The following is a 24,698-nucleotide window of genomic DNA, read 5'->3' as shown; positions in this document are numbered from 1 at the left end:
AAGTCTATAAGCTCTTGACTTTTATAGTGGCTTTCAATAAACTGTCCATTACGTCCTTCGAAGTCAGACAGAGAGCCTCACCCCAATGGGATGCTAGGAGGGTGATATGGGACAGGACATTTTCCACAGTGCCCCCCAGCTGTCTGTGTGGAACTACAATCTACCCCCTCCCAACCGTGGATAGTTCTGATCTGCTGCTATTTGCCCTGTAGCTTACAGAATTTTACTTACAGGTAGGTAGCTGTGTTGGTCTGCCATAGTCAAAACAAAATAAAAAATTCCTTCCAGTAGCACCTTAGAGACCAACTAAGTTTGTTCTTGGTATGAGCTTTCGTGATTTTATAGTACAGTAGTTTTATTTGTATCTCGTGTGTGTGTGTGTGTGTGCACGAGCTTTTGTGTACTTTTGTTTTGTTTTGGATCGTGACCATTATTAATTTATCATTTGACCCCCAAAACAGGAAAGGATAACTTTTACTGCTTCAGTAAGCACTGCATTTTCTTAACTATGAAAAGAAAGGGAGCTACAAATGCAAGAGAGTGAATGTTATGACATAAGATAGCAAGGATATTTGAATTTAACACTCACTGGAGCACTCAATACACAGTGGTTTTTCAATGAAGTCAAGCAAAAACAACTATAAAGAACTCTGAAAAATGCAAATATTAAGACATCACATGTGCTTTGGTGCCAAACGGGGTTTAAAGCAAAGCATTTACTTCCTTTTTTGGAGAAAGAACTCCCACCAAAGAAATACTGCAAAGCATTTTACAATCTCTTAAAAAAATTGCAGATCATTCTTTCTTGTTTTAAACACATATGCTGCACTATTTTTATGCAGTGATTTATAAACCTTTTGTATAAATACACTTTTGAGCATAGATAAGTATATATAATATAAACTTAAATACTTTTGAGCATATACAAGGATTTTTGAAATATAGCTGTGCACACTCTGCACAGATCACTAAGCAGCTACTGCAAGTAGTTTTGTTCTGATGAGCATTTCCACTGCAGAATAAAGCAAGTAAATTATTCAGACAACTTATTAAAGCTTACTTCTGCTTAGGTTTACAATGCACACAAAGCATGCCAAATTTTCTCCAATTATCTGATAGTGCAAGTACAGAAAGACTCCTATTTTTCTATGGGTGGGGGAAGGGTGTATTGGGAATACTGTTTATGTTATACAAAGTAGGTTGCATCCAATGCTGCTCAATCAGAAGGCAGCTCATGCAACATATCTTTCCCTTCTCCTTCCACCCCACAGTCCCCTGTGTCCTCTAAAAAGCCTCTCCAGAGGGTCGGGTGGAGGAGGACCTACCACATTATCTGAATCCAGGGCTGCAGAGGGAGAAGGGAATTGCCTCAAATCAGGGGGAGGTATTAGAACTGACCATGCAGAAAGTCTTGAACTGGAGACCTTGAAGGAACTGGGCTAGTCCATGAGTTGCCACTTCTTTCTGCATATTGTGGCCCTCTTGAGCTACAAGCACCATTCACAAGCTCTCTGCACTGGCCTATCCCTCCTCCATGTGACTGGTCTCAGGCCTTTGTTAAACATATTACATTTGGTTCATTTTATGACTGACTAATTAGTGTCAGTTGAATTAACAAACTTATTTGTATTGCTTATTATGAATGGCTTCGCTCAGTAGAGGTTGTTGTTCTTATGAACATTGTTGCTGTTAACATCAGTTCAACTTACTGGTCACTTTTTCTTGCAGCAGCTTACAATCATGATGTTTATTTCAGATGATAGCATGAGTCAATGAGTTCAAGCTGTATCTGTGTTTAAGATGTCATTCTGCAAACAGACCTAACTATAAACCATTTGCTTAACTTGGCCGTTTACATAATATTTGTCTGTCTGTCTACCTACCTACCTACCTACCTACCGGTATCTATCTATCTATCTATCTATCTATCTATCTATCTATGCTTTTGTGTATATTAAATATCATATATTTCAGTTTTATCATGGTCCTATCCAGGGCTGGTGCAGATGTAATGGCTTAACATTGCTTTGGCAATTCGCTGCAGAACTTTAGGTTCATTGTCCTTCCTTGCTCCTTCTCACTGCACTTAACCACCACCACCTTGCTTGTCTTCCCTAGCCAGTACCATAGCTGTCAACTTTTCCCTTCTCTTGCGAGGAATCCTATTTGGAATAAGGGAATTTCCCTTAAAAAAGGGGGAAAGTTGACAGCTATGGCCAGTACTGCTTCTGATCATCATCAGTTTTGTTTCTAGACTCCACTGAACTTCTAAAAGGTACACTTTTCAAGAAAAATGTACTTTTGAGATCCTCACTGCTAAGGATAATTTTAGCAATGGAAATCAACAAAAAAGTTCTCTTTCAATCTGCATTGCTTTGGAACACTATTAAAGAGTTGAAAGCACCCTATTAAAACCAGCATTATCCCACTGTGAAAACTGAGCAGAAGACAGGAATACTAGCCTGCCTCTGATTTCAGTGGAAATCTAGCCAGGCAAATGGATCCAAGTATAAACATGGAATTCCAAATCAACAATGCCTTTTGATCAATAAAGTATCGAGATCACACACTAAAGTGATGCTACATAAACATGATACACATCACTTGAGTTAAAACAACACTTAGTCATTAATTCCAAATGAAACTACTCCAGCTCCACATAAACATTCCAAAACAAAATGAGTTTGTACTCACCTACAAATCCTTCTTTGCCAACCAATTTAAGGGCTATTTTGTCTGCCAAAACCGAAGAGTTACCATGAGCAATATTTGCAAAAGGCCCAGCGTGCACAAAAACTGGGGTTCCCTAAAAGTATCAAAAGCAAAGGCAGAAATATAATCAGAGCACAAGAAGAAAACAACAGTTAAGACCTTTTACATTGTACTGTACTATATTCTACGTTGCTCTTGTGGAGCAGTGAGGCTTATTGTCTGGAGTGAAGCAGGACAAAGTGAGCTGCAGCAGGACAACAAACAGTCTTTCTGAGAGACCTCAGGGACCATAAGACTGTACCCACAGCAGCAACAGAAAGCTCTGCATCCTGCTTCTATCAGGATAGTTTAGTAGCAGTGTATGCTAGGTGTTCCAGGAAGTAGACTTGAGAGATAAGGCAGCTTTAGTAATTAAGCTGGTATCCATATTTAGGGTTCTGCTTTACTTTGTCAGGCAAAACCATTCTTTATAGCAGCCATGGAAGCCTCTGATTCCAACTGGGACTGTGGCAGAGGCAAAGTGTGATATCCCCTATGCCATCCCATGCCACACTCCCAATTCAACTAAACTTTTCTCCCTGCCCAACGCTGGCTATTGTTGTTTTTGTTATTTACCTATATGATAAAGCATCATGTCTAGTTTGGCCCCAAGAGCTTTTAGTGCCCCTCCAGCAGCCATGCTAACCAGGGCTGATGCCAAAAATATGTCAGGAACCAGGTTCTTTTAGGGATTAAGTTGGTATCCACATTCAGGTGGCTGCTTTACTAGTTAAAAACCTTTTCTCGTAATACTCCAGCTGCTGAAGCAATTCCTGCCTACTAAAGAACTCTGAAAAACGCCTTCTTTCCAATTGCTTCTTTTCTCAGGGAAGTGTCACATCTGGCACTGCAGCTTCCAACTATTCATTGTCACAAGTCAGCTGCTTTAACTTAGGCTCCTGAGGCCAGTTTCACTGAGGCTGCAATCCTATACCACACTTACCAAGGAACAAGCCCTATTGAACTCAGTGGGGCTTATGTCTGAGTACACATATAGGACTTCAGTATTCACGGTAATTAAAAGAAAAATAGTATATCTGGTCGCTCTTTTTAAGTTGCATTTGATTCATGGGATTCTAATAAATGTCTATCTGATTCAACAGCTCTGAAATTCCTCTAAGAGACATATGAAAGGGAGAACCTATGGTGATTCCACCTGTGAAAACACAAGTTTTCTTTCATTAATGGAGGAGGCCAGGGGGGTGAGGAAAGGAATGTAATATAAAGACGGGGCGTGGGGAGTTATCCAAAAGATGGCATTTTGTATCAGTGATCTGATAGATATTCTGCTATGTGTGCTTTGAAACTGAAGCCGGAGAACAATGGCAGAAACAGCAAAAATAGTCCCTGGCGGTATCAGTATCACTGAATAAATACAATGTACATTTATTCTTTTCAAACTACAGTAATAGAAACTGCCACTGATCATTTGCTATCAGGAAAATAAATTTCAGTAGTTTATGGGTGTCACTCAGTCAGCAAACTGCTTTGTACAGCAAGCCTTATAGTGAATATTACTGTGCTTGGGTCCTCGCTTGCAGAACAGTATTTGATTAGTGCTATAACTCTTTGAAAGATTTACAGTGTTCCATAAATGCATAGCAGTAGTATTTGAATACTTCCTGAGGGGCTGACAGAAAACAGAAAAGGGTACATTTCAAGCTTTTTAAAAGCTATAATGCACACCCACATTTATCTATTCATTCTCAGAGACCCGTCTCCACATGCTCTCACCAGGTAAGATGTGGTGGGTGAATACTGGGGAAGGGCCTTTTCAATGATGGCACCCAGGATGAAAAATGCATTCACCTGTTCCCTACTTTTCAGTGTTTTCAGGACCAAGTGAAGACCTTTAAATCTAAAGTTCATGTGATTTGTTTTTGTGTGTGTGTCACTGAGATTTCCTCTTTTCGCATTATACAGATTCTGCTTCATATTTTATTGTTCATAGTTGTATAAATATTGTTAAGAAAACAAAGTGTAAAAAACGTCCATAGTCAAACGCAAGCTAGAATTTGATGTGGCTTCCTCAGACAGATAAATTATTTTGGGGTTTTCTGAAGAGGGAGCTACAACACCACAATAATGTTATAGTGCTTTACTAAGCAATATCTTCTAACAGATAATTCATCATGATGTCTATGATTCCCAGTTTTTTTAATGTAAATATTGTTAAAGCATCCATGCACATATCCTATTTGACCACATGAATTGATGTCTAATAAAACCAAACCAAAATTAGGCTCAGACAAGGCTGGTTGTAAAAAAAAAAAAAATATTCACCACATAAATGCAAACCAAGAAATGTGATAATTCAAACAAGTTTTCGGCAAAGCAATCATGTGTTCTGTTTTAAAGTGCACATATGTTACGCAAAACCTCTCTAATCAAAGATCCAAAATGAAAATATAATGGCTTGGGTTCAGAGTGGCTCTTTCTCAAGCGGAAGGTGGCTTTCTATTTGTAGAAGGGCTGATAATCCAAATAAGGCTCCTACTAGGCTTCTATCTGCACCTTCAAAGACCAACTTCTGCAGGGTCTTCCAGAGCCAGAAGTGGCTCACTGATGGGGATGAGCCACTGTACTAGCTTTCCAGTATTTATTTTTTCCATATATATTTATTTTTACCCCACTTGATTGTAGGAAAAACCTCAAAGCAGTTTACAGTGACCAGTAGGCAGGTCACTGTTGCTTACCAGGAAGGCTAAGGTAGCAGGGTGGTCAGTGCAGTGTAAATCCATTGGTGGGGCCAATCTGGCACTCCTCCTGGACTCTCAAAGGTCTTAGGAGGAAGCAGGGAATCGACCCCAAATTGCCGTCCCTCTCCTTCTGTGAACAGAGCAGCACTCAAAGTTTCTCTGGATCCAAACCAACAGATGCTACTGTTTTTTCCTTGTTGTTTTGCAAGCCAAGGGGCTTTCAAGTAAACCTGCCATGCTTAGAAATAAGCAGTCCCTATGCCTCTGTTTCTGAAGTTACACCAATATCTTTTTTATGAATATATATTTGAATATGGTAAAAGAGTATGTCTTCACAGATACCGTGTTTCCTTTAAATATACATCCCATTTATTTACTGTTTATTTATGACAGGCAACACTTCATTTCTGTTCCTATAAAAGCTGAGGCTGTGATCTCTGTGGCATTTATGTATGCTTAACTCCCATGTATGCTTAACCTTGCCAACAAAGGTCCGTATAGTTAAAGCTATGGTTTTCCCAGTAGTAATGTACGGAAGTGAAAGCTGGACCATCAAGAAGGCTGATCGCCGAAGAATTGATGCTTTTGAATTATGGTGCTGGAGGAGACTCTTGAGAGTCCCATGGACTGCAAGAAGATCAAAGCTATCCATTCTTAAAGAAATCAGCCCTGAGTGCTCACTAGAAGGACAGATCCTGAAGTTGAGGCTCCAGTACTTTGGTCACCTCATGAGAAGAGAAGACTCCCTAGAAAAGACCCTGACATTGGGAAAGATGGAGGGCACAAGGAGAAGGGGACAGCAGAGGATGAGATGGTTGGACAGTGTTCTCGAAGCTACTAACATGAGTTTGGCCAAACTGCGAGAGGCAGTGAAGGATAGGCATGCCTGGCGTGCTCTGGTCCATGGGGTCATGAAGAGTCGGACACGACTGAACAACAAACTCCCATGGAGTGGGCTGGGATTTAAGCTTGTATAGATTGCAGCCTCAATTATTAACAATCGTGTGGATCCTAAGAACGTTAAGTGGAGTTCTGATCTCAGAATGGAACTTTCCTACCTCTCCCCTTCACCCTCTCTCTTCCCAGGTTGCTCCTGAGAGCATCTCAGAAATGATGTGGGGTATGGCAAGGGGGTGCTGAAAGGGAGGTGGGCGGAAATGGCAGAACTTCCCTTGGGCAATCCCAATCTGCATTTCTAGCACAGGTAATGCTAATAGAAGTTCAAATGTTCTTGGACTTGGGAGTGGGGAACCCTCTCTTAGCAACATGCCTTGTAAAATGCCCATGCAAATCAAATATGAAAAGGAGGAGTCATGCAGTATAAACAAGCAAATGTTTAATTTCAGTTTTAAAAAAGAAAAGCACTTTGGCAACTCAGATATAGTCCTTTAAAAAAAAGAGAAGAGAAAGGTTAGGGTTACAGATGATTTGACTGACCTCTAATGTCTGCATCAGTGTTGGTTTAATTGCATCCTTCATCAAAACTGACAAAGCACCAGTTACTCCCTAAAAAAGAAGAAACTGCTTATAACTTGCAGCTTAGAAGTTCAAGTAAAGTGGTTTAAAAATCAAAGTGTTTAGCTAAACACAAACCAACACACAGCTGTAAAAAACATTATTATCTCTATGTAGGGTGATGCTAAAAGTTCTGGAAATGCCACCTCCATCACTATAAACCCTGAATGGGAGGTAACAAAGCTTCTGAGTTATATAATTCAATACAATACAATTTTAAGAGTAATACATACACTGAACATGGAAATATTTTAAGGCACAGACGCACACATTGTAGCTTGCCTTTCTTAGCCAGCCATGACTTGTTATTGCTACCAACCTCACCCACTTCCCCAAGATCATTGTACAAGATATGGTGGTGGCCATTTGCTTAAAGGACATATTTACAGAGGGGAAAAGTCTATCAATAGCTTTCACTAAGAGAAGTGTGGTGGGGCTGCGCCACTCACCTGAACCTCCATTTGGCTGACTAACTGCTGCATATGTATATTGGGATGGAGATAGGGAAGGAGAAGGCAGCGGCATGGACAGTGTAGTGCAAATGCACTGGAAGGAGCACTGAATTGTATCCATCAGGCGTGTTTGCACTGCACCAACCTCGCCACTCCCTCCCTCTGACAATCCATCCCAGTAAGCAGTAATGCCAGAGCTAGGTCAGATGAGCAGCATAGCCACACCACTTGCTACTGATAGCTACTGGTCATCATAGTTTAATGGAATCTCCAGGTTCAGAGTATGGACTTCAGTATGCTTCTGAATACCAGCTGCTGGGAAACAACAGGAGAAGGCTATTGCGATCTTTGTCTGCTTGTGGGTTTCCCAGAGGCATCTGGTTGTAGGAAACAGAGAGACAGTCTAGATGGAGTCTGACATAAGACTACAGGGTAGATGCCCTTTTCTGTAAGTGCTGAAACAGTTGCAGCCAGGAAGGCAAGTTCTCCATTAGGTGGCACTGGACAATTTGCTATTGATAAAAAAGCCTGCAGTCAACATCCAAGCTTCTTCCTCATGGCCATTCCTAACCCATTTTCCTACTCTTTAGGGGTTGATGCAGTGTCTAATAACACATTATTTTTACTGGGGAACAGAGGTTGAGAAACTGCCCCCCCCCAGATTAAACATTGAATTCTGTTTGATAACTGTCTCACTGCACATTCATGGTATGATCCAGATACTCTCTCATTGGATATTTTGTTTGATCGAGTTTGAAATAAAACCTCCTAGGAACTGGTTGTTTTAAAAGGAAAGAAAGAACCCTATAAAGAATTAAGACATGCCTTACATAAAGGCACCACAAACACAACTGGAGCCTAGGGTTCCAAGACAATATCCTCACCTGTATGCTATTTGTAAAATGAGTATATTCAACGTACAAAAGAGTCCTCATGCAGTAATTTGAGAAGCTTCCTTACTAAACAAATAGCTACATATTTATTTAATATTCCTCATGGCTGCTGAAATACTAATCTTGGGCATGCCAGTTTAATTTGCCATGGAGATATGGCATCTGTCTATCAAACATTTTGCTATAATACCACAGCCAAATTGCAATCTAGTCTTCAGAACCCTGCTCAATGAGCACCATATTTTGGCAACAAATTCTGCACTTCAATTACAGAGGATGGCTTTTAAAAACCCATTACACTTGTGAAAGGAGCCTCTGAGTTTATGAAATATTCAATTTATCTTTTCTTTTCTGCCTCCTCCCACCTCCAGCCCTTGCAGCATCTGGTTTTCATCTCCTAGTGTGTATTTTAGATTTTATTACAGTACACTGAAAATGTGGTATAGCACCCTGAAATTAAGAGCAATTGCATATTTGCATGGTAAATTAAACATTATTCACATATGAAACAAATGAAAGAGAAGAGGAATTAGAGGTTTAGGTTGAACATTAAATAATGAATTGAAGGCTACTTGTAAAAACATCATTTCAATATAGGGAAAGTTAAGGAACTTTAAAAATGGGTTCATTTTGAACACATGCTGAGTGTTAATGGAAGCATGCACTCAGAGTGACATTAAAATATTTCTGAGACCTAAAATTTAGGACACTGTTCTCTTCTACAAAAAAATTATTTGCAGCTGCACTCCCAACGTTTAATTTGCAAACTCTAGTCCTGCGTTTTAAGGTTCAGGAATGTATGCATGCAAGTCATGTTTTTCAAACTATTTATTTATTTGAACATTTATATCCTGCCTTTCTATGATAAAATCATACTTGAAGGCAGGTTACAGATAAATTTTTTTAAAATCTTAACAAACAATAAAAACAAACAGCAGTAGAAACAGCACCATGAAGCATCACTTTCTAAACTTCTTCTATCCTCTTAGCCCATTTCTCAAGGAGAGCATGCAGAGATGCTTGCATGTAGTCATATGCATATAACCTGATTATATGTGCAAAGGTCTGGTGATTAACAGCATGGGTGGCCAAATGCTCACCTTCCAAGTATCTCTGTCTGGCCCCTTGGAACCTCCCCTCCAGGCCACACCCTTCACTAGTCTTGCTTTGCTTGGCTGGAACTCTGACAATGCCTCTTACCTGCTTCGATGGAGAACAGAGAGTGGTGTGTGACCATATACATAAACTATCTTACTGTAAAAAATTAACTGCTCTGTCCACTTTTGCTTCTGGCCCCACCCACCACTGGAATGTGACCTCCAGAAGGGAATGTGGCTCTGGGGCTGAAAAAAAGGTCCCTCTCTCAGTTTAGAGTATTGATCCAACATAGCATTATAAAGGGGAAACAAACAAGACATCTCTAACCCCTCGCAAAACCATACACAGGGACATAGGATTAGAACAAAGCAGCAGCTCTTCCTGAATCAGGCTAGTGCGATGGGACAAGTAGGAAAGCTATCAACCTGCCCTGGTTCTATATGAATTAATAAAAATCCTTTGCTAAAATGAATTAATCCTACCATATTTTGCTGGCAAAGGTGAAGAAGGTGAACAGAGTCTCTCTGTTCCTGAAAACTTTTGTCCCTCTGCCAGTTTGTTGCTGCCCACCTTTTGAAAACCACTGATATAGGTAGGATGAGTTGTTAGAAACAGAAAATAACCCACAGTTTTGACCAAATTTGACTCTTCTGGAAATAAGGTACACCCCAGATACACATTTTCTCTGAATGTGGATTTTTAAAAAGAGCTGCATTGTGTCTTAATAAGCAAAAGGAATAGTAAGAATGCTGAGGTGATCCATACCAAATCCTCTGCTGTCACTGGTTGCCCCTTTTTGTCGTTAGCAACTACAATTTTCCCCATTCTTTCTTTCATATCTGACAGACCACTGGCCAGCGCTAGGATTGCCATGATTTCACTTGCAACAGCTATATCAAACTGAGTCTGTAAAAAGAAAAGTACAGGTATATGAGACAAGAGACACGTGGAGTTCTAATCCATAGCTGGGAATCTGATGAACCCCACCTTGAGTTCCACCATGGAAGAAAGGTGGGCTACAAATGAAAGCAATAAAAGAAGATTGTATACTACCAGTGGGCAAAGCTGATAAGGATCAGCACAGTGCTGTATAGAAGAATATGGATAGTTGCCATCCGAGTTTGGATTATCATACTGACTATATACAGGTGAGCTCTGTGGCTTGAGCACATAGCTGCTGCTTCATTCACTTCTCACTTTGCATGAACCAGCAAACTAGTTTCATGTGAACTTGAAAACTAAGGTTAACAACTTCAGAACAAGACAGGGTATTTAGACATAATACTGGCTTATTGTTTCTCATTTTTAACTTTTTTTGCTTTTAAATTGTATTAAACTTTTTATGCTTTTATCGTATGGGTTGTTTTTTTTTTAAATCTTGTTAATGCTGTAAACCACTTCCCGATAGGCTTTGTGTGATCTAGTGATATATAAATACTTTTATAAATAAATAAATAAATAAATAAAGCAAGCCATTAATATTATTTACTTGGCTCAGGGGAACTGGAAAGTTATAGTTAATTGAAGAGTTCCTGGTTTGTCCACCGGCTCATGCAAAGGGAGGAGCAAAGCAGCTGCACCCACATTCACAAGATCCGTTCATATCTCCGCTCATTAAACTGGAATTTGATTATCCAAAAGCAGCCTTTATCTGGACAAGTTCTTAAAAAGATTGACAAATGGCATGGTGCCTGTAAGACTGTGAGAAGGCTGCTCTCTTCAGGCTCAGCCCATGCGGTTAAGCCCAGCATTGTCATCTCCCTTCATAGCCGGTCAAATCTCTAGGGAAGTGTATGTAAAAAAGCTTGAGCTGGTTTTGTGACACTTCACCCAGAATAACTGCCTTCCGTCTTCCACATTATGCTTGAAGTAGATTATATTTTCGTGTGGTAAACTTTCGCTTAGATCTAACATATTAAACATGGCTACTGTTGAGAAGTAGGCTCACTGTTTAGTAATGCCATCACAAAGACGGTGTGCATGAAAAAACAACCATGAGCTGGCTTATCAGCAGAGTTACAATGATGAGTTCTCTTTTGGACACTTTCTCAAATATTGATATTCCAATCATCTGTTTTTAAATGAGATTACTTTTAGACTACATTTCGATGAAAACTTACTAGATTTTATCCCCTTTGGATGCAGGGGGACTTACATGCGAGTAAACAGACATATTTATTTATTGATGTATTTTCCCGATACATCAATGCAATGTTGATTACTATACTACTTGATAACTATATGAAAACTACTGCTTTAGAACCACTACCATACACTAAGCCAAGATTTGCTGCAAATTAATTCATATCTAAAACCATTAAGCAACCAGTTCTTCAACAATTTATTGAAAATACATTAGGAAGGAAACATTTTCAACGATCAAAAGAAATATCTTCTCCAAACACAGTCAGAACTTTACCTACCTGACGAGAAAATCCTTTTTCTGTACTTGCTTGTCCAATTGTTATTTTTCTAAGAAATCGATCGTTTGTATCTACCACTGAAAGGGAAAAAAAAACATTTAGCAAAAAAAAAGAAAGAAGGAACTATTTCTACATATCCTGTTAATGTGATACATAAAGGCATTTATTTTTAAATGTGTGCATCTTCTCCTGTGTAACAAATCTAACACTTCTTTATAAGACTGGAAGCTCTGCAGCATTGCAGAATATTGTGAAAGCCTCGTGATGGTTCAGGTTTGCTGCAAACTTTCAGGTAGGGCAAGAGCAATGGTGATGTCATCTTATCACAACACATTCTGCTACAGAGATTGCTCCTCCTTCTCATTGGCTAAATACGATTCTGGCTTTTGTTAAGAAACTCCTCCTTGACTTCAAATTCTCAACACTCTAAAATGGATGTAAGACCAGAAGATTCTTCCAGAAAGATGCTTTGTAAAAACTGAAAATTAGGATGTGAAACAAGAACTTCTATAATATTTTCTACACCCTATCAGTATATTCAATATACTTTTGAGTATTAATGTTCAGTTCAGGGCATGATATAAAAGCTTTAAAAATCTCAGAAGATTTAAACAACTTCTGATTACTCTTACTGTATATCGTTTATTAGACAAATACCATCTGAATAATCCAGATTATGCTTTGAAAACAGACATGAGGGATGTTGGGAATGTGTATATAATCTGAAGAATTTAAACAACTACATACTTACTACAGTATGAACAGAAACATGAAAAGGAAAATGTTAGGGGCTTACAAGAAATGCATATTCTTATCTAGTTGAAAAGATGCAGCTGGTTTTCTACTGCTACTTAAAATGCAGAAATTTAAGGGAAGACACTTAAAAAAAAAAAAACCAATACATTTGACAATGTCCATGTGCAATGGCAAGGGTCAAAAAAGCATGGTACTACATACAGACAAAGTTTAAATAGGTTATCTGCAACCAGACTATAACTAAATCATTTTGTTTAAAATTCTGTTGTTTTGAATCACTACCCTGCTGAATGTATGGATGCCAGGAGGCATAGTGAGTAGGTACAGCAGTGGGTTGTAGCCAACAAGGGGGAGCCTGAAAGTGTCTGCAGACTAGCATGCTGTTGGTGTCTACTTCCAACACCTTCCTTTCACCAAGTCCTATGGCAGGGAAGGAAATGGTGTGGTTTGTATTACTTTGGACTAGGCTCTTTTTGCCTCTTGCTGGAGATTATTCTGCAAGTATTCTGCAAGGAGAAGGCAAATTCCCAGCCTTTATTCTGGACTTTTGCAGAAAGCACAAACAGTCTGGATTCCTAGAATCACTGCTTTAAAAACATTTTGGGATTCCAGGATATTAAAGGAAAGAAAAGCCAAAGAAAAAAAAAAACAATGGCATTTTCTAGCTTGCTACAAGGGACATTTCTTCCATTCTCAACATTAGAAATAAAAAGAACATACAGAAAAATCATGGCCATGTTTATTTAGAAATCTGTTTTTTTCTGGCAACAGTCCAAGCCAATAACAAGGGCATAAATAATAGCCTATAATAGTTGTGCCTGCTATTATCAAGAAAACTTAGTTCAGTTTATATTTCCATAAGCATCTGGCCCACCATGGTACAATATGCACTAGACAGACTTTTGATTTTATCCAGCAGGCTCCTCTTATATTCTGACACCTACCTCTTTGCCATGTTATCGTGGATGTGTCTATGTCTAGTCTTGCAAACCTGCTAATCTCATCAGCTGTTAATGAGTCAGGATCCGTTTTTGTTATTCCCAGCCTCTAGAAAAAGAAACCCAAAAGAAGAAAAATGATACACGAGGAAGATTGCTGCTTGAAAAAGCTACATAAACACCTACTCAGTTCTAAAACCCGCCACAGTACATGCTGTGGCCAATTCAAGCCACAATGGTGTGTGCTGAAGAGGTCACATGACCAGCTCACACATGCTAAACTCAATGGAGATTGGCTTTCAGCTCATCACTGCAAAGGCCAGCTGACTTCTAGTTACATTTTTTAGTGGAAGTCCACAGCGAAGGGGCTTTGTGCAGCAGATTATAAGCAACCTTGTTTCTAATTCTGTGAAACTGTCCATAAGGCCTACTGCCCTAAGACCTATTGACCAGAAGTAGCCACATGCAACTGAAGGTGATATTATTCTCTGTCCAATACTGATCGATCAGGACCTTGTTTGCTTGAAGGGAATATTTCTCTCCAGTTGAATTCAGACACCTTTTATACAGAGGCATAGCGAGCCACTTTGCCACCCGGGGCGGCAAACTTGAAGGCACCCCTCCCCGGGGGGCGGTGCACCACTCCCTAGCGCGCGCACCCTAACGTCACGGCACATGCGTTGTGACGTCAGGACGCATGCGCAGTCTCCTGGGTGGACTGCGCATGTGTGGACATGCACAGTCCACCCAAGATGGCGGGCGCGATCGGCCGGCGGCCCTTCTGACCAGCACTGGGCCACGCCGCGTTTTAAGGCTTAAAATGCAGCACGGCACAGCGCTGGTCAGAAGGGGCGCTGGCCGATCGCACCCGCCATCTTGGGTGGACATGCGCAGTCCACCCAAGATGGCAGGCGCAATCGGCCGGCGCCCCTTCCGTGCGGTGTGGCAACCTTTAAGGCTGTAGCACGTGAACAGCAGCACAGGCGCTGTGCTGCTGTTTGCACGTTGCAGCCTTTTAAAAGTTGTCACGCCGCCGGTGTCGATTGCGGGGGTGGGGCCTGCCCCCAGAGTATCACCCCCAGGGCGGTACCTGTGGTGGACCGTCCCCCCGCCCCCTTGCTCCGCCCCTGCTTTTATACCATCACAATGCTACTTGTATACATTTTTCCCCTTCATAATGAGAAGCTCATCTCAGGGCTCATGGTTATTATTGGAGTTGGACTCTTTTAATAAAAAAGAGCTGAGGCATTACCCTTTTAAACTCATTATCCTAAAATATATATATTCAATTCCTTTGCTTTAGCAGACCTTACGGTCCAAAAAATTGGCCCCAGCAACATCTCCAATTAGTCTTACTATTTCTACCCTTTATTCAGTAAGAACTAGAGAATCACAATTCAAAAGCTGGAAACAAAAAGGGCTACAAACAATAAGAGACGTCTGTAGGGGAATAAAACCTCTTACTGGAGTAAAAATAAAAGCACAATTAGGTAACCTTGAAACAAATTGGTGGTCCATATACCAAATTATAGATTTATCTGCTAACCCACAATATTGTTTCAAGCCACCAGAGCCTTAAAACCTATTGAACAACTAATTTTAAATTCTATCTACACATCCAAAAATTTACTCTGAAATATCTTCAAGATTATCTGTGATGTGATGACAGAGGATCTAATCTCCTTAAAATCTATATGGAAAACAGATTTACTCAGTGAAATTGATAATGCAGACTGGCAAAAACTTTGGAGGGAAAAATATTTTAAGTCAGTGTCAGCTAAAATGAGAGAAAATAAGTTTAAAAACAATTCACAGATGCCACCACACACCTGTAAAATGCCACAGCTTAAGCTCTCATTCAAGTCCTTTTTTTTGGAGAGGATATCAACATTTAGGTTCATATTTCCATATGTGGTGCAAATGCAAACCTGGACATTTACTTTGGAAAATTGTATTTACTTGCACTTTGACGTGCTTTTGAACTGCTAGGTTGGCAGGAGCAGGGACTGAGCTGCTCACCCCATCGTGGGGATTCGAACTGCCGACCTTCTGATTGACAAGCCCTAGGCTCTGTGGTTTAACCCACAGCGCCACCCGCATCCTTAGGAAAATGGTATTTATTATGGAACAGGTGATGCAACCTGTTCAGGGTTGTGTGGGAGCATCTCATGAGCAAATGCACTTGCTATGCTGGTTGCTATAGAATAATATTTATTAAGTATATATTTAACAAGGCAGAGTTCATTTCTCAAGCATCCGACCCCTCACTCTCAGTTGCCAGCAATGCCGGCTTACGCGACTGCACCCAACATAATAGTCTTGGTAAAGTGACCCGCCTACACTGCTCACGTCGTTTCCTCACCCTTCGCTCCACTGCTGTTGGAACAACGACATTCTCTCCTCCGTCCTCTCCTTGTTCCTCCCTACTGCTTTCCACAGCCTCTTGGTCGCTCATCTCTCCCCCCTTCCTCTGCTCCCAAACTCCTCCTGACTCTCCCGTGACACTAGGTTTATTAAATCTGTTTATAGATGGCTATAAGAATTTACTGTTTAAGGACCGACTAATGTTTTCATGTCTGCAACTAGAAATATATTAACACAATATTGGAAAACAGCTACTAACTTAACCTTAGAGACATGGTGGGATAGACTGTGGAACATAGCTCTTATGGCAAAAGCAGAAAAGCATCAACCAGAAGAGCACTAATGAGTGCAAAGTCCAAATAATATTTTGAAACTGTATGGTACATGTTTAATCAGCACACTGGAAAGGTGAATGTTATCCCCCTACAACCAGCTACCCATGTCTCACTCTGGGACAAACTTTAAAGACTCCTAGCTGCTATAATAAACTCTAAAGTATCATAAAATCTGCTTAATGTTTGCCTTTGTACATGCATAGGAATGTTTCTTGAGGGGTGAGGGTTATAGGGAGATTGTTACATATATTTTCAGAAACTGAAAGTTAAAAAAGTAAAAATACACATTTTTTTAAATAGTCAATGACAGTTTAGAATTTAAAAAGCATTGGGCTACAGAAGTACTTTTTAACTGTCCATTACTACCCAGTGATAACAGGAGACACAGACTGGTGTCATATACTGACTGGGGTCACTTTCCTTATGACCACCTGTTTTGGGGGAAACAGGTATCTGTTGCAAGCACAGTTTTGAAGCGCTCTAAGTAGTGTTATTTGCAGGTTTCTCCAGACCCATAAAAGACTCCAAAGCACAGAGATAGTTCATTGGGGCTTATGGAAGGTGTAAGGTAGTTTCCAAACAACCAGGTTGCTTCACTCACCACCAGAGTCACTTAGATGCTACCTAGTGGGAGTTGACTAGTTTGTCTGATTGGATACATTTTCAACACGCTCCAACAGTGCACTCCTATGTGTGTTTACTCAGAAAAAGCCCCACTTGGTTCAAGAGGCCTTATACCCCCAGATAAAGGTACACTGGATTGCAACTTAAAAGCTGAGACACTTTCTATAAACTGTGACAATCTCACTTACTGAATATGTGATGAAGTTGAAACACATCATATAATGACTTCCTGCAGAGACAACACAATTCTATCTGACTACATAAATCACTATGAGATGGGGACAAATGACTGATTCATTTGAACCTATATTTGTTTGGGGACCTTTTGGCCTTACTAGTTCAAAAATAGGAAACTCTAGTTATTATAAGCCAAATCAGTTTAAATTCATTATTTTTTTAAGAGACCCAAGGAGTTCTAAAAGAATCCATAAAACATTACTGAAAGTTTAAAAGGCCACTTACTTTCAGGCGTGCAAGCTGAATGGCTGAAAATTTCCTCTCTCCATGAACTAATGGAACCAATCTATTATATAAGGCCTGCAAAGAACATATAATGAAAATCAGTAGGCAAGGTGCCAGTCCCCCATCAAGGATCATAAAGTGCAGTCCTGATCCTGCTAATAACTGAGCATGCATTTTCCAATCCTATTCCAAATTTGTCTCCACCCATTACAGCTTCTGAGACATTCTTCTTCCCATTTAAAGGGCAACTGATATAAAAATAACAACTATCATAACCAGCAAAATGTATTTCATCTGCTCAGGAAAGAGGGTTTGCATACTGTGAGTACTTCCACCACACGGAGCCCATGCCGCACTTCCTTTGGGATTACTGGGCCCTTAGGGAAGGACTTTAGAGCGCCACTCAGCAGAACAAGGAGGTTCCCCAAACATGGCAGGATTGGCTCACCACGTTTTGAAGTAAATACATATTACAATCTAAAAACAAGGACTCTCATAAGGCCACTAAGGTTCTGCAATTATCAGATGGCACTGCTCCTTAGAATCCTTATCAGTATGGACTAAACACTCAGTTTCCAGACAGAAGACGAGAGTTCCCTCAAGAACAGCCTTTTCCTCCAAGAAGTGAGGATTATAATTATAAAGGGGAAAATAAAGGGGTATACTTGGGAACACTCCTGGAATGTTCTTCTCTGGCAACCTCAAAAGCCCAGCACTGAGAATCCAAAATGCTGTTTCTTGGTCCATCTAGAACAGAGGTAGCCAGTGTGTTGCCCTCCAGATGTTGCATGTCTACATATCCCATCATTCCTAACCATTGGCCGTGCTGGCTAGGGCTGATGGGAGCTGGAGTCCAGCAACATCTGGAGGACAGCATGTTAATTACCTCTGCTCCAAACTGTGACAAAAATGCTGGCTCTGTATATAGATGAACCTTGAGTAGAAAAGGTCTCTAAATCCATTGGATTACACCAAAACAAATTATTAAATGGTCAATAATGAATTATTCAAAATGCTTTTAACTGCTGTGTTTTAGGAAATACAGTATTCACAGTAACAATCAGATAACATTAGTGATGGAAATTATAAAATGGTTGGCTTTACCTTATCAGACTGAGTATTTTCATGCAGAATCCTTGCATCTATAGCAGCAGCCAGCAAATTATTTGCTGCAGTAATGGCATGAATATCTCCAGTTAAGTGAAGATTGAACTACAGATGAATTAAAAATGAGAAAAACATTCATTTTGAACCGATCGGTGAAACCCATCCAAGCACTTTCACTTGTGGGATTAACAGCTCAGTTGAACAACTTTCAAATTGTTGTGGAAATATGATTAAATCATCATCATTGTAGCTGAAGAGATTTAATAGGCGAGAGAGGGTCTCAGTTCAGTGGATGAATAGTTTATAGCCAACACAACCAAAGTACAGATGAATTAAGACGAGCTGGAAAATACGTTTTTGCTAGGATGCAGCAACCTGCAATTTGATTCATACATTCATGCTTTTTTATTTATGATGTGAATATTGAAGGACAGAATATACAATGTACTTCAAAATGATTTTGTGAACTTATATTAGAAACAGAATGCTGGGTGGATGGCTGGTCTCATGTTCTCATGAATTTCATAACACAATTGAGCAAAAGTGTATCAAACCAAGACAAAAAGTATGAGAAAATTAATGACATTACACAAGGGATGAAATCTGCTGATTAAAGAGTTTTCAAAGAAATTAATATTTGTCTGTGTATGTATTTACTCTTTGTCAACAGAAAGAGAGGAGCTAAAGTCCATCTTTAATGGTGCGAAGAAAATTTTATCTTACCTCTTCCATTGGGATGACTTGAGCATATCCACCCCCTGCTGCTCCACCTACACAGCAAATGAAATGCTTATGTTACATTACTAAACTATTCTGAAGGAAGGCTTGAATAAACCATAAAAGAAGAAATGGAATGATGCAAAATTTTGAGTCTCTAATGAGATTCAGAAAACAAAGAAGCATCACCAGTTCAAAAACCACATGTTTACAATGCTGCTGCCACCACATTTTTTTAACTTTATAAAATAACAAATTAACTTGACTACTATTGTGATACCTTCCAAAGAGCATCCCACCAAGCATGGCCCACAAGTATGGATGGGAAATATTGAGATAGATTTCAGAGGCAGCAAACTGAAAGTGTGGATGTGTGGATGAAAATGCACAAAAGTACACACTGAAAAGTCTACCCGCATTGACATTGACACCCCGGTGTGGAAACAGTCTAATCTGTGTATCTATGAAATAGATAATCGTCCACATGATAGAGCTGTCTGCATATCTTAAAAGTCTACAAAAATTATTATGCACCATACTCTCTGGATATGCCTTTAAAATCAAAGAAACAGAACAACTCTAAAACACAACAATATTTCACCGGTCTCCTTTAGCCAAAACAGTCCAGAAGCTGTATTATAAAGTACTGTATAATATGAAAGAATGAGTACCTTTAACACCAAATGTAGGTCCTTGAGAAGGCTGCCTCAGGCAGGCAAAGGAATTTACTTTAAGGTGGGCTGTCAGAGCCTGAACGAGGCCAATTGTCACAGTGCTCTTTCCTTCTCCAAGTGGGGTTGGTGTAATCCTAACAACACCGGAAGATGAAATGTATAAAATCAATAGGCTGCTGACATCGGTTTTACTATGAGTATGAAAAAGCTACCAATGCAAGCCAAATAAAAATTAACAGTATAGTCAATTTCAACTAAACAATGCTATTATAAAACAGGCAATTTACATCTGTTACACTAACTTCGGTTGACATCCCATGGTATCAGCCTGCTTGTGGAACTGGCTTCCTCTCCTGCTGTGGGATTTTGCCCTCCTTTCCTTCCCCCAGGGCCCTCATGTACCCCCAAAATCTGCTCAAGAGTTGGGAAACCCATTGGAGCAGATTTGGGGGTGGTGCACAGGGCTACAGCAGGGAGGAGTGGAAGGGGAAGTCCTATTACATCTGCTTGCATGATATTGGATATCACCCAGATGTCAATACCTCTAAGAATGGGGGAAACAAATTGTTTTGGCAACTGTTCTGAATACCTGGAACATACACTGAATTCGGTATAGATTTACATGCAAGACCAAAGCCTCTCCAACTTTCTTGAAAACTCATTCTTCAACATTTAAGGGGACATAGGCTTATTTAGTGAACCATTATTTCCTAACCTCTCCAAGCATGAATGAGATTTTGTATATTTTGTTTTTATACATTTTGTAAAAAAAACCACCAAAAAAGAAGTGTGAATAATACGTCATAATAAAAAATAAAGACGTATTAGTAAAGTGCAAGTAATAATGCTTGCAAAAGCCTAAATCTACGTGAGCCCTTGGGAGTTTTTAAACAGAGGGGAAGTATATTCATATGCTAGATAGGAGAAAGGAAAAAGAACACTATTTGGCCTACCCTGCTCACAACAATAAAGTGGAAAGGATATTTCTCCCATGTATCCCACTGTCACAATTACAGCTGTGCAGCTGCATTCCTTATTTCAAGTTGTACATAGATACTTGCTAATCATGTTCGCCCTCAACAGCAGCTCTATTTTATCAAGGAACATCACATACAACCATCCAGATGTATGTTTTCCTAAAGCATTTCAACTTTTAAAACAATTATCACAGATAGGGAAAGATAATCACACGGAAGCAATTAAACCAATACTATATGAATTGAAATAAAATGTAACTAGGTATGGTTGTAGTAAGACTGATGGCAAGAGAACCATCATCATATCCTTTTCTGATCGAGTTCTAATTTGAAAGTCTACAAGCTCAGTTTGAAGATAATGGCATGCACGCTTGAACCACTAAGTGTGTCACATTCTGAACCAACATACCTAGAAATTATGGTGTAATTGGAATCAATAAAGTAAACTGAGATCACAATGTTTTAAAGAGAAAGAAAATTCAGCTAAGTTCTGATAAAAAAATTAAGTTATATGGGTGATACGAAACTATATTTTGTTCCATCTTCCAGTACATCAATGCTTTGTTAATTTCTATTCTGTCTTTAAAAAAACCCCTATACACACACAACTAAATTTAAAGTATGATTAATGATTATGAATTACCCTAGAAAGATTTCAAAACCAGCCAAACAATTCATCTGGGGCATCTCTCTCATCAGGCAGAGAAAATTCAAGTTAAAAACAAAACAAAATAAGATTACGTTTTCATTCACATCACTCCCACTCAGTTTCTAAGGGGAAAGCTTGCCAAGATATGCTATACTTAACTGTTTAAATCTGTGATACTTTAGTACTTGCAGTGAAATAAGTAGTTTATTAAAGGAATGTGACATTAAGGATTACATTTTCATTCCCAGGGACATACAAGTATTCATGCATATGCTAGCCAAAAGGGGTAACTCCTATAGCATGACCTCCTCAAGACTCTAGCTAGAAATCCACCTCTAATTAGAAACATCTTTCCTTCAGCATTAGAAACTATGCAAAAGGTCCAGCTGTCCTCTGTATGCTACGATCACTTCTGGTGAGAGATACAGTCTGAAATATTTGTTTTATAGATTATCATCTTTCAGAAAAATAATAATTGAGTATTTTGCCCCCACAGTTGCTATGAAATAATGTGTTCTGCCTATTCTCTCTTACGCTGCAGCAGAACACAAACTCTCAAAGGCATAAAGCTTTTAACTATGATCACTGGTGCCAGGAGGACTGACCATTTTTCTTTTTCAGTCCATCTAGTACTGTGAAATATGTTGTTTGCCAGGAGCCAATCGTGCAGTGGATTTTGAACCTGGAGGCTTGGAGATGTTGCGGATCCAGCTTGTGAACTATCAGCACCAAGGACCCAAACAGAAGTAGTGTTAAAATGCACATGTTGTCTGTGGAAGCGTGTCCAGAAATCTCTCCTTCCACTGGCACATGAGTAGGTATATAAAAAAGCACCATGGTGTAAGTGTAAGTCCTAAGAGACATGACGGAAATGGAGGCTAGATATGGGGCTATTTGCATCAGTAGCCACATAGCAGAACATATAGTCTCATTCCATAATTTCGCCAAAGGGAAAATTTGACTGGTCTGCAAGAGCTACCTAAAGACCTACTGAGTAGCAGGGTCAATGAGAAAGCCTATTTTTTGTGAGCGATTATTTGAATGTTCTGTTACTTCAGACAGACAGTGAGAGCAAGTTCATGCTGTCCTGAATACTTGTTAAGAAATAACCCTTTTCCGAAATACAATTGTTTCTACTGGATTTTTTGCTATCTGACAATGTGAGTTCATATAATGTTGCCAAACTCCATCTGCTCTCTGTAGAATAACACACATGTTCTACTATATTTTAATTAAAAAACAATGAAACTTTCAAATTGTAAGGGCATTCTCTCATTTTGCCAGTAAACTGGATATGTAAGGAAGTGGAGGACTAGAAAGTAGTTAATATAGTATTCTGACTCTATTAGGATACTTCAAAGGAAAATATGGAAATAAGTTGAATTCCTCTCACTTTTCCTTTGGTTTAAAACAGATTTGCCAAGGGCTTAATTTGAAAGAGGCCCTTTCTAAAAATGGACAACAAGCTAAACTTAGCCTTTGGCAGTTTTGCTTTTACAGTTCATATAGTCAGTGTCCTAAAATATTTTAACCTTTTGAAGAATCTCTCTCCTAACCCCATCACTAAACAGTGCAAAAAAATTATTCCTATTCTGCAATCACTTGCCCTTGATTTATTTTATTCATAAAACTATTTATTTACCATTTTAACATAAAAAACATGAAAGCGGTTTACAGTAATATCTATATATAATAGAAACACATACAAATTTAAAATCAGAAACCATCAACTTATATTTATGGTAAAATGTATTTTTAATGGCCAGCATAAACATGGTAGAATAACCATGTTTAAAAACAGGAAGCAGAGAACAGGAAGAAGATGGAGGGCTGTAGAAAGTGGAGATCCAAAGGATAGGTATTGGGGCCTGTGCTTTTTAACTTATCTAGAATTAGGGATGAGCAGTGAGGTTGCCAAATGATACCAAATTGTTCAATGGTATATAAGACTGTACATGGTAAGAAGAAAGTAGATAAGTATAAGTTTTTCTCTCATAATACTGGAACCTGGAGCTGAATGTTGAAAAGTTCAGAACAGACCAATGAAAGTACTTTTCACACTGCATAGGAGAAAGGAAAAAATTGTGAAAATCATCTCTTTCTCCACTCCAATTTTAAGTTCATGGAAGATCCACTGAATGAAAGAGCCTTCAAGCAAGACTCAAATGGATAGAACCCAATGTACTTAAAGCTACTTAGCAGAACAGTCATAATTCAGAGCAGTGAGACAGGATAGGTGGATTCATGGCTTAAAATGGAGAAAGGTGAAATTTATAAGAACACCACCTGGTATAATCCACTAAATCTGAAAGGAGAACTGCATAGCATCTGCTGCTAATCCCCAGAATAATTGGAGATAAAATAAGCCCTGTGCTGATGTGTATTTGCAAAGGGCTTATCAATTACATAGGGCATTTAAGAGGGAAACAAGCACTGTTATTTTAATTCTTTCTATTCTAAAAAAACATTTATACTTTTTATTGAGTAGTTCTCCATCCCCATACCTATTTTTTTGCAAATATAAATGGACTACAAAGAAGATATAGAGGAAGAATAGTTTTAAGTGTTGTGGACTTAAAATCTGGAAAAAATACATATTAAATAAATTGAAGTGCAAGTTGGGAGAGTTTAGTAAGAGAATGAAACAAAATGCTTCTTACCCAGCAACCAGCACATATTTTCCATCTGGTTGATCTTTTAACCTTTCCAGCAGGGACAGACGTACTTTGGCTTTGGCTTGGCCATAGATTTCAATTTCATCTGTAAGCAATCCTATCTCCCTAGCAAGGACATCAACAGCTTTTGGATTCTGTCCTCGGGAAATCTCAATATCACTGCAAAGGAAAACAAATTAGAGCCAGGAGATCTCTGTCAGCTTAGATGGTCATAAGCAAGGAGGCAGATGGCAGCAAAAAAATACTGAGAACAACAGAGTTACTATTGGCATGTCATGGTCCACTCGTTCATTCATTTTATTTTGTGAACCACTGTGAGATCTATGATGAAGGGCAGTATATAATTAATTAATTGATTGATTAATTAAATTGCAAACTTACACTGCAATCTTATGCATATATGTTTACTCAAAAGTAAGCCCTGTGGGGCTTCCTCTAAATAAATGTGCATATGACTGAAGTAAAATAAGTTATAAAACATGAATACTACCATTTTTGAATATATAGAGGTGGCTAAAACTAATTGTAAATGAAGGGCCAGAACTCAGTAGTAGCAAATATGGTGTGTGTGAAAGAGAGACGGGAAGAG

General features: G+C 39.2%; 1 protein-coding gene across 1 annotated transcript in view; it reads right to left on the bottom strand.

The window, feature by feature from the left end:
• The window catches only part of MTHFD1L (methylenetetrahydrofolate dehydrogenase (NADP+ dependent) 1 like), a 106,171-nt gene that overhangs the window by 56,122 nt on the left and 25,351 nt on the right, over positions 1–24,698 (bottom strand). The window contains exons 11-20 of the mRNA XM_033143991.1: positions 24,095–24,268; positions 19,806–19,942; positions 19,141–19,187; positions 18,415–18,522; positions 17,311–17,385; positions 13,532–13,634; positions 11,832–11,908; positions 10,174–10,314; positions 6,888–6,956; positions 2,695–2,806 (exon numbers count right to left, since the gene is read on the bottom strand). Coding sequence (XP_032999882.1) covers positions 2,695–2,806; positions 6,888–6,956; positions 10,174–10,314; positions 11,832–11,908; positions 13,532–13,634; positions 17,311–17,385; positions 18,415–18,522; positions 19,141–19,187; positions 19,806–19,942; positions 24,095–24,268 — 1,043 coding nt within the window. The remainder of the gene's footprint in view (positions 1–2,694; positions 2,807–6,887; positions 6,957–10,173; positions 10,315–11,831; positions 11,909–13,531; positions 13,635–17,310; positions 17,386–18,414; positions 18,523–19,140; positions 19,188–19,805; positions 19,943–24,094; positions 24,269–24,698) is intronic.

Source organism: Lacerta agilis, chromosome 3 (assembly GCF_009819535.1).
Source record: "Lacerta agilis isolate rLacAgi1 chromosome 3, rLacAgi1.pri, whole genome shotgun sequence".
Classification (NCBI taxonomy): Eukaryota; Metazoa; Chordata; class Lepidosauria; order Squamata; family Lacertidae; genus Lacerta; species Lacerta agilis.
The sequence above is the reverse complement of the archived record's forward strand: the minus strand, read 5'-3'. Positions and strand labels throughout refer to the sequence as shown.